The following is a 10,093-nucleotide window of genomic DNA, read 5'->3' as shown; positions in this document are numbered from 1 at the left end:
GTTATTGCGATCTTCAAAGTATACAGGGGTAAAAACATAACTGACTTTCCATTGTAAGAATTTCTACAAAACACCGGGTATTAGCAGTGAATCCGACCGCGTGGCCTAATGGATAAGGCGTCTGACTTCGGATCAGAAGATTGAGGGTTCGAGTCCCTTCGTGGTCGTCTTTTACTGTCAGGGCGAGTTTTTTTATGCGATTGTATCCTATGGTTGTATCTGGTGGCTTAAAGTCAAACCAATAGGTTGAACCTAAACGTTTTGATGCTCGTACATTGTATACTAGACTAGTGTTATCATTCATAACGTGCATTAAAATAACTGTTGTTACTAACACTACACTACTGCCATCAATGACATGCATTAAGACAGCGTTAACAACTATTGTTAGCTAACGTTATAGTCAAGGTAGCTAACCTAGCCAGCGAATGTAATTATTAACACGTTCAACGAAGCAGAGTGGCGCAGCGGAAGCGTGCTGGGCCCATAACCCAGAGGTCGATGGATCGAAACCATCCTCTGCTAGCTTTTTCTGGCTGAATGAGACTTCCTAATCATCCTATTTACTTGTGTTAACTCATTCATTTATTTCAGCATGTATTTATTTCATTCTTTATTTCTGTATGTTTACATTCATTTATTTATTGTTGTTTAACTCATTTCCCATCCTCCATAGAAAATGACCAAAATCGTCATGATACACGAGTTTAAGTTTGTGCAATCACGGCTATCCCCCCCTTATACCTAAATATATAAGATCACAATATTTAGTTAACTATTAAAATAAAGCAGGCAATAGATTATGTTTACAGCGGTAATGCAGTGGACCTTCCTTTACAGTGAACAGAATCTGATGTGTCACAGAATGCAGTCAACACAGTAGCAGTATTTATTCAAAACAATTATTACTGGTTTGTATGTTTCTGGTCTTTAGTGACAAAAATGTTTCTATTTACTTTTACTGTACAGGAAATTAAAAGACAATATAACTAAGGCTGTACATATAAACTATACGTATTGACAATACAATCATGGGAGGTAGCAATCAGTCAAAATCCACCCGTCTGCTCTTCTTGGTAGCTGAATTCATCTTCTTCTGTTTGAGTCTCTCCTTGTCCCCCTTCTCCAACCTGCATGAAAACACATTTCACATCAGAGACACAGTTCATCAATCAAGGTGGGTGTGAATCTGTGTGCTCTGCCGCTGGGTAAAGTACCTGGCTGCCCTTAGGGCCACGTCCTCTGCTGTCGGTTCACGAGGCTTCTCGCTGGCCTCGGACAGGATGGCAGAAATCTTCTGGATACAATCAGAAAGGTTTCTGTGCTGACTCCTGCCCAGCTCGGAGGTCACCAGCAGCTCCCCGGCCTTGTTGATACGGTTTTTGTTCTGCGCCAGGAAGCAGGAAAATGGGAACGGTTGGTTTTTAAACTGTTACAGATTCACAGCAAAAATCTGATAATTGGGAGGTCACTCAAAAAACTAATTGTACTGCTTTACTGTTACACATGCAATGATCCATTCGTAGAAAACAAAAGATCAAGTATAGGGGCATGACTTCTATTTGGGAACTACAAGAGAGACAAAAACAGACCTTTTCAAAGATATTCTGTCGAACATCTTCTGGGATCCAGTCGGCTGTCTGCACGTGGAATCGAACCTGTGCTTTTGTGCTGACTGCGGATAGAGATGTCATTACACAAAAGGAACTTACTGTAACAGATTCAACTGTGCCAAATATGTTTTTAACAAAGAAGTTCAACTTTGAGCACCTTTATTGACATGCTGGCCACCAGGACCACTGCTTCTGCTGTAAGATACCGTCAAGCGGTCTAAGAACCAGAAAAAGAACAAATACATTATTGTTGAAGAACAGAATGACAATACCTTATTTTTATGCTTGAAAATACATTTGTATATTTACCCACTGGAATGTGCACGTGGGCGTCCTGGAAAACGTAGGAAATAAAACACATGCTGAGCATCCTTGACATTAAGTCCATTGTACTGTCAAAGACGTCATCAGTCTACGACACAGTACTTTTACACTGTTTTATGAATTTTCATTTGTTGGCTTAGTACTGCTCCTGTCTAAAGTCAGCACACCCTGCTATCATTCTCAACACACAGTTTGCTCCCCCGTCCTGAACACTTGACTAACCTGCGTGGAGTCTGTCCCTCGTGTCCCGTAACCAACATCCTGCTGCAAAGTGTTGTTAATGTCCCTTATTAACACATTCCTTGGTTTTCCGTGCTGTGGAACCACATGTTCTCCAGCACGACGACATAGTAAATAACAACGTCGTGCTATGTGGACCGCCATGTTGGACTGACGTCGGTATGACTAGTTGGGTAATGTAGCTAGCTGCTATAAGCTAAGCAACGCTTCCGATTTTCGGGTAGGTTCTGGAGAGGCGATTAACCTGCATGCTGCTTGGACACACAGCCTTTACATTTGTGGTGAAGGGTACAAAAACAGCATAAAGACAGGTTCCACCGAGATTTGAACTCGGATCGCTGGATTCAGAGTCCAGAGTGCTAACCATTACACCATGGAACCTTAAATGTGCTTTAAGAGCAGTTAGAAATATAAAGAAACATAACACGGAACTAACGACATCAATAATGGATATTTAATTTTATGAGCAGTAGCCTACCATGAAGACATTTCTTCAGCAAGACAGCTAATTGTAATTATAGAAGAAAAATATCATACGAGCTAGCTATTGTGCAACACCAGTGAAAGATTAATATTGAATTAATATTCTTTCACTGGTTACAGCGAGGGGCTCATTTGACCCGGGTCCGATTTGGACCAGTTCATGAAGAGAATCCTTTACTAAAAACCAACTACATAAATATCTCAAATCAAGCTGACCAACATCTAGATTGCTCTATTAATAATAAGATGTGTAATTTATTCAAGACTTAAAATCTAGTTACGCTGGAGAGTATAAATTCGTAGTTTGTGTAAAATCCCAGGTGCAGTTATATCCAACAGTGGACTCCGCAAGTAACAATAAAATCCTATATTAAGAAAAACAGCCCTTGTACGTTTACTCCAACCCCCCTGGATTTTGTTAATTCTTTCTCAGCTTTATACTTGCTCTTTATCGCAGTATAGTACACAAAAGTCGTATTTAAAACTCATCAACATTTGCCATGAGGGGGCTTTGTTATTGGGTGCTTTAGAAAAGGGGAGAAACACCCGGAACCTTATGTTCCGGGGTCTATGTTGCAATAGGGTACCATTAGCGGACGAAGCCTGCTTGTTTTTCTTTTCAAAACAAACCAGCTATCTACACCTAGCTGCGTTTTATATCACCTAAACCTCTGAGATTAATTTGTCACACAAGCTTCAAATCGTTATGTTGATATATTACGAGCCAAAGAAAGGCAGTGTTTGTCACGCGGGATTAGCTATCATTCTCGGAGTAGCTCTAAAGTACTTTTAGCTTGGTGGCAAACTAGTCACGCAATGGTAGGCTACAGCTAGCTAGCTGCCGTTAGCCGCATTAGCGACATTACCTAATGTTATTAAAGCTGTGCGTAATGTTGAATTAGGTAACGTTAGCGTGTCGCTATCTTACACCGTTAGACTCAGATATGTTTGGCTAATTAAGCAACGCGGGATTGACGTTAGGATGTGACAACGATGGACAGAGTTCGTTGCCAGTCGGTGTAAAAGGTTAGCTTCTGCTTTTCCGGTGATGTCATGCGTTACTTGAAGTGGTCATTGTTGCAGAAACCGCTATCCGCTTCACAGTGGTGAACACTACGGTACACTACCGTCAGTGGGATATTTGGGCTCGTTTACCCGCGAGATGCCTGGAGTCGTGGTGTTTGGTCGGCGGTGGGGGATCGCCAGTGACGAACTGGTTTTCCCCGGTGTCTTTGAACTGTTCGTCCGTGTAATCTGGTACGTTGGTTACCCGTGTGAATTTCTTTGATTTTTCTGAGGGTTTGTTTTGCCAACTGACGTCCGGCTCTTGTCCTCCGCAGGTGGATTTGCACCATGGTCCTGTTCACTAATCACAAGGGCCATTTCGATTGTAATGGGAGAGGATTCCTTCACAGCTATCTGGTCGGACTGCTGGTTGTGCTGGCGCTCATCATCCTGTCACTGTGTGCGATTGTCTACGTCAGTGCCCAAGGTAAAGCGGCTGTGGTTTGTTTATGGGCTCGCCTGCCTTTCTAAAATTCAGTCAGCATAAAATGTAAAGATGACTGAACAACCTTTTTGTAGGGGTGGAATCTGCAGGATTACAATGCATTCACATAACTTTGCACAAGTGCCATCCGTCATACGTAAAACAGCTATACACTTGCAAAAGGCATAATTATCGTAAGCACAACTGTACAAAGGAAGGAAGGAGAAACACCCTGCCTCTTGCTTCAGTGCACTCTGATGAAACATTGATAAAACCAATTCTAACCATCAGTTTACCCCATCACCCGTTGCAACATCGCAGTCTTCCTCTGCGTGGCAGCCCGTCGAGCATCATCTTTTAACAGATGCAAAGCACAGGTACATTTACGTTTGCCGATTGTTTCCCAGGTACCATAACAAACCCCGGCCCACGGCGCTCCATCCCTGCACTGGTGTACCTGCGAGCTCTCCTGTGCATCCCCGAGCTGGTGTGGGCCTGTCTGGGAGCCGTCTGGGTGTCCGATGGCAGCAAAGGCTGCGATCCTGCCACGGTGGGCGCCGTCATCACAGCAGTGGTTGCCAGGTAGGTCATTTGGGGGTTCCCAGAGTTCATAGTTTTGTAATTTGTCGAAGATGCTTTTTGATTCAGCGTCTTTTTTTTTCTCTGTTTTACAACAGCTGGATCATCCTGCTGTTCACTGGTTTGGGCGTGGTGTTTGTGTTCGACCCGCTGGGCAACACCCGTCCTCCGCGCGCTGCCATGGAGCCGCTGGGAGTGAGAGACCAGCAGAGCAACGAAAGCACCCAGTTCCTCTCCACGGCTCGCTCCCTCGCCGTCAAGGTGTGGGAATGCCGGCTGCGGCTGCTGTGCTGCTGTCTGCCGCAGGACGAAAGCCACCGAGCAGCCTTCTCCAGCATATCGCAGCTCGTCAGCGGGTTCTTCTCCGTAAGGCTCTGTCTGTCTGTGTCTCTCTCTGTGTCTCTGCATTAAGCATTAAGTCAGTGGACTTAGTAGAATACATCAAGAAAGACTATAGTGAAATATACAAGAACTGTCTAGTGGTGGTGTGTGATACTGCTTGCAAAACAAATTGTGAGATGCTGATTCCGGTCTGGTCTTTGTGATGCAGGACACAGACCTGGTCCCCAGTGACATAGCAGCTGGTTTGGCCCTGCTGCACCAGGAGCAGGATAAGATGGAGCAGAGTAGGGACCCGGACGTCGTGGTCGATCACAGCCCTTCCTCTCCCATCGTAAGTACAGAACTCTGTGGGTCATGTAGGTACAGCAGACCTAAAAGCAGCCATGAATGTTCTCACTTGTTTGTCTTCTACCGTTCTAAAGGGAGAAGATTTGGAGGCGGAGTTGGGGAAAGCAGCTCACTGCATGCGGTTTGCCGCGGCAGCCTACGGCTGGCCCTTGTACGTTTACTCCAACCCCCTTTCTGGGCCCTGCAAACTCAGTGGAGACTGGTAAGATGTACTCTTTTATATTGTGTGCACAGATTAATAAATTGTGGCCACAGTATATGTATATTTTCTTTAGGCCTCTCCCGGGCTCCATAGGCCTACAAGTCCATTTCAGCGTCTGAGAAGAAAACTTGATCACATTCCGATTCAAATCCAAACGTGTGCTTGTGTGCATCAGCTGCAGAAGTCGCGCAGCCGAGTACGACATCGTGGGAGGCGACCACCTCGGCTGTCACTTCTCATCCATCCTGCTCACCACCGGGTTGCAGTACAGAGACTTCATCCACGTCAGCTTCCACAACCGGGTAAGACTTTCCTCCTAGTTGCCCCTGTCGGGTAAACGCCTCTGTGTTCAAAGTTTAGACTCTTTTTTTAGATGTCAGCACCCTTCCAACAGTCTCAGCGACTCTCGTCTTTGTCGCAGATCTATGAGATCCCGTTCTACGTGGCTCTGGATCATAAGAGGGAGGCTGTTCTGGTGGCTGTGAGAGGAACGCTGTCACTGAGGGTGAGCTGGGACTTTTTTTGTGTAGATAATAGAAAACACTGAATTGTTTCAATTGTTTGCTTGTATATTACATTTCTAATTCTCTTCTTGTCAAAGACGGTTGATGTTCTTATTTGCTCCTTACTTGGTGACCACGAAAATAAACTTCTATCATCACACATTCCCTCTAGTAGTACACATCAAATCTGACACGTAAACGAGGTTCTTTCCATTTGCGTGCATGAAAAAGGAATGCGATTATTTTTCTCAGTTTCTTCTGAACAACAGCTGTGCATTTGCAATTCTTGCCATTGTCCTCTCTCCCAGTTCCTCCTACTGTTCATAATCACTTCCCTTTTTGTACCGGGGGCTTGGGTAACTGATAGAATAGTGTTAAAGGTGACTGATGACATGTAGCGAATCCTCCAAATTAGAATAGAGCTCGAAATAGAAAAAGAAGTGTGGTAAGGGAGTGTGTATGAGAGTCAACACGCATCAACGTAGAGAGGTTTATTGTGGTAAATATTAGAATCTTTTCTGCTCACATTTGTCCCAACATCGATTCTGATCAGAGCTTTTCATTCAACAACCAAAATAAAAGTTCTCCACATGTAGCCTTTGACTCGAGGCCAATCAGTGTTCCAGTTTATTGTGACTGACACTCTGCGTCCGTCCTGCAGGATGTCCTAACAGACCTGTCTGCTGAATGTGAGAACCTGCCCGTAGAAGGCGTGTCTGGAGCTTGCTACGCTCACAAGGTGAATGCACGTCTAAACCCGGCGCCCTTCACCCGTCTTTAAGCGGAGAAGCTTCTTCCCGTGTAGCGTGTGCGTTTCAGTAGAGATTCACGCTGCTTTTTTCCCCTGCAGGGCATGTGCCAGGCGGCGAGTTACATCTACAAGAAGCTGGTCAACGACGGCATCCTGAACCAGGCTTTCTCCATCGCACCGGTAAGAAGTGTAACCGGGGTTAAAAGCTACATTTCACACGGTACAGACACAAGACAACACAGCATGTCGTCCTCAAAAACATCCCACACAGCACTCTTCCATTATGTACATCCTGTGTCTGCTGACCGTTTATCTTCAAGGAATAACTTCAGCCTGTGCATCAGTAATGGATCACGAATAATCCTCTAAGTATGCATTGTGTTTCTGTGTTTTTCAGGAGTATAAACTGGTCATCACTGGTCACAGTCTGGGTGCCGGCACGGCCTCACTGCTGGCCATCCTCTTGCGCAATTCCTTCCCCACCCTGCAGTGCTACTCATTCTCTCCACCAGGGGGCCTCCTGAGGTAAGGAACGCTGTGCTGTGGATAGACCTCTTTTCATTTGTTCATAGACATGTGTAACGATGACATGCTTATCAACACTGTTTTTAAATTATCAGTGAAGTGACGTATGAAATGTTCACTTTAAGTATAATGTTTGATGATTGGACCAATCTAACTGTGTGTTCTGTTCTGTATTTCCTGTAATTGCAGTAAAGCGTTGGCTGATTACTCCAAAGACTTTGTGGTGTCGGTGGTGCTGGGAAAGGATCTGGTTCCCAGGTAACACTGATGGCTTCATTCATTATGCGTAATGCTTCTTAGCCTTTTGAACACTTTGTTTAATCAAAGTGACAATGCATGTTATATACATATTGTGCGTTGATCCTTGCAGCAGTTTGGTTTATTGTGACGTTAGTTACTGCGGATCACTGAAGGTTAAATATATGTTCTCTTTGAAAGGCCAATATGAATGTGCCGCGGTGCACAGACTATTATAGACGACTGCGTGATGGAGACGCTATATTTGGCTCTGCCCTGTTATTACAGCCACAGAGAAGGAGAAAATGAGAGCAACTCACGCGCTCCTTTTGCTCAGTTTTTTTTTTTTTGTTAAAGTTGTGTTTTGCCTTTTGCAGTAGCCCCTCCTTCTTTTCATCTGTGCATCTTTTTCTCCAGATTGAGCATTCCCAATATGGAGGATCTGAAGCGAAAGATTCTTAAAATAGTTTCAAACTGCAATAAGCCCAAGGTAAGAACCAATCAAAGCAATGACGGTGGCCCGGCGGCTGTGCGAGTCTCTAAAGATGTTCCCCCGTCTGTGTTTCAGTACCGCATCCTGCTGCACGGGTGTTGGTACGAGCTCTTCGGAGGAGACCCGGACGACTTCCCCACCGAGATGGACAACAGGAGGGAGGAGGAGCTGAGCCAGCCGCTGCTGGGGGAGGAGTCGCTGATGATTGGCCACTCATCATCCTATCAGAGCCTGGCGTCTGATGACTCGCCCGCCCGTATGGCCGCCCACTTACCGCTCTTCCTGCCCGGACGCATTCTGCACATCACGGAGGATGGGCCGTCGCGGAGGTTTGTCTACAGATGTAGAAGTGTTTGTGTGACTCTCGGTAATGCAGGTGTCCTCGTAAAACCAATTGTTTTCCAGCACTCGCACTTAAAACTTCTTTCAGCACTTCCGTTTCGACCACTTCTTCTGGAATTGTATTTGGTTTGCCACGTCAACGACGAGTGTTTCACAAGGATAATGCCACCACACCGATACAAACATATCGTTCTACCAGACCACCAGATGTGTGTCAATGTTGGGTGGAAAGAGACTCTTTGAAAACAGGAATTGCGAGTTGGATTTGCCACCAATAATCTGTCTTTATCTCTCCCCCCCCCCCCCCAGATCCTGTCTTTCCCAGGTGCGCTACCGTGCCGAATGGTCGACTGAAATGGCGTTCAGGAGTATTTTGATCAGTCCCAGGATGCTCGCAGATCACCTGCCCGACGCTGTGCTGCACGCACTCAAGAGTCTGAGCAGCGACAGGCCCTTCTCCCTCTGCCCGTCGTCTTTAAACGGCAACCAGCACAATGCCATCTGAAAGGCGTCGCAGAGGCCGACTCCACGGTCGGTTAACATTTCGTGCCGCAAGAACTTTTCTGAAACTGCACTTTTAATTGTTTAATTCAAACCATTTGTTTTACTTCAACTCTCTGAGTTACTCCATGAGCAACTTTATGCCATGATCTTTGAATGTGCGCTGTGCATAGTATATTTGACAGTGCTGCAGTTTAACTGCAATCAGTCAGTGTTCTGCATTTTTATGCTTGTGTGAGTGCCGTCCGCCTGGTTCGAGGCTAGTCACTCAGAGTGTCAGAGGCTGTCGTCCTCATCTGTGGGGACGACTGAGGAGCAGTGGGATCCAGGGTGCGAGGATACAGGGGTAACTTTTTTTACCTCAATGTGCATTGCGTCTTCATCGTGCAGTAACTGTGGTTAGTCTGTCTTGTGTTTATAGTCTTGAAACATCAGGGTGAACAGTGCCTATGCATTACAGAAAAATAAGTCAACAGAATTGCTTTTACAGAAGATGGCAGTGACGAGTATATTGTGTTTATGTTCTGCATTTAAGTACGATGCAGTTTGAATAGTGCATGGTGTACTGCAAAAAAAGATGGATGTAAAGGGTAAGAAAGATTGTACATTGTGTTGGATGATGTTTACTTGCCATGGATATCACTTATTGTTTCAGGGAATGTATGATGTTTAAGTTTGAATCAAATTATGCCTGCATAACTATTCCAAATTCTCAATCAATTGCAATGGACGCCTTGATGCAAATAAAAGCTCTTGTGAAGCACATGCTTTGATTTCTTTTCTTCTAAGTTTCACCTGACAGCCACCTGTTGAACCAAGTCAATGTATTTTTAAGGAACATTTTACAAGGCTTACAAATGGGATTCATCTCTTGCGTGAAGACATACGAGCCAATGGAAGCGGTTGTAATAATTATGAAATGTCTCCAATGAATAGATCACTGAGGATTAGCTCCAGTTTTTCCTCTCTATCCTTCATCGGCCCTGTTTAGCATGTGACGTAACCGCGACGTCCCGTCGCCAGCGCATGACATCTTCAAGGGATCCTCGTTCACTCCCAATTCTAAACTCGGACTATTCAGATCCCAGTGCAGATAGTCTGTACATTTGCAACATTTGCGA

General features: G+C 45.0%; 2 protein-coding genes across 2 annotated transcripts; one reads left to right on the top strand and one right to left on the bottom strand.

Moving 5' to 3' along the window:
- Window positions 1-654: 654 nt before the first annotated feature.
- On the bottom strand, window positions 655-2,329 carry mrpl58 (mitochondrial ribosomal protein L58). Its single transcript, XM_079293141.1, has 6 exons — window positions 2,160-2,329; window positions 1,923-1,947; window positions 1,771-1,830; window positions 1,593-1,675; window positions 1,218-1,387; window positions 655-1,130 (listed from the first exon to the last, which is right to left on the bottom strand). The coding sequence occupies exons 1-6, from the start codon at window positions 2,319-2,321 to the stop codon at window positions 1,046-1,048; spliced, it is 585 nt and encodes a 194-aa protein (XP_079149267.1). The 5' UTR covers window positions 2,322-2,329; the 3' UTR covers window positions 655-1,045.
- Window positions 2,330-3,287: 958 nt separating this feature from the next.
- Window positions 3,288-9,711, top strand: daglb (diacylglycerol lipase, beta). Its single transcript, XM_079293986.1, has 15 exons — window positions 3,288-3,917; window positions 4,001-4,152; window positions 4,557-4,731; window positions 4,827-5,094; window positions 5,279-5,401; window positions 5,493-5,620; window positions 5,796-5,922; window positions 6,042-6,125; window positions 6,785-6,862; window positions 6,974-7,054; window positions 7,272-7,399; window positions 7,589-7,657; window positions 8,054-8,126; window positions 8,205-8,458; window positions 8,781-9,711. Exons 1-15 carry the CDS (start codon window positions 3,823-3,825, stop codon window positions 8,974-8,976), a joined length of 2,031 nt encoding a protein of 676 aa, XP_079150112.1. The 5' UTR covers window positions 3,288-3,822; the 3' UTR covers window positions 8,977-9,711.
- Window positions 9,712-10,093: the final 382 nt, after the last annotated feature.

The sequence above is a fragment of the Melanostigma gelatinosum genome, assembly GCF_949748355.1.
Source record: "Melanostigma gelatinosum genome assembly, chromosome: 21".
In the NCBI taxonomy this organism is placed as follows: domain Eukaryota; kingdom Metazoa; phylum Chordata; class Actinopteri; order Perciformes; family Zoarcidae; genus Melanostigma; species Melanostigma gelatinosum.
This window is presented reverse-complemented; position numbering and strand designations above follow the sequence as displayed.

Excerpts from the sequence above, each read along its gene's own strand:
- mrpl58 (XM_079293141.1), bottom strand. The coding sequence starts at position 2,321 with ATGGCGGTCCACATAGCACGACGTTGTTATTTACTATGTCGTCGTGCT. Across the intron at positions 1,388-1,592 it reads GACAGAATATCTTTGAAAAG|AACAAAAACCGTATCAACAA; the intron begins GTCTGTTTTTGT and ends TTCCTGGCGCAG. Across the intron at positions 1,131-1,217 it reads GTGGCCCTAAGGGCAGCCAG|GTTGGAGAAGGGGGACAAGG; the intron begins GTACTTTACCCA and ends GTTTTCATGCAG.
- daglb (XM_079293986.1), top strand. The coding sequence starts at position 3,823 with ATGCCTGGAGTCGTGGTGTTTGGTCGGCGGTGGGGGATCGCCAGTGAC. Across the intron at positions 4,732-4,826 it reads ATCACAGCAGTGGTTGCCAG|CTGGATCATCCTGCTGTTCA; the intron begins GTAGGTCATTTG and ends GTTTTACAACAG. Across the intron at positions 5,095-5,278 it reads TCGTCAGCGGGTTCTTCTCC|GACACAGACCTGGTCCCCAG; the intron begins GTAAGGCTCTGT and ends TTTGTGATGCAG.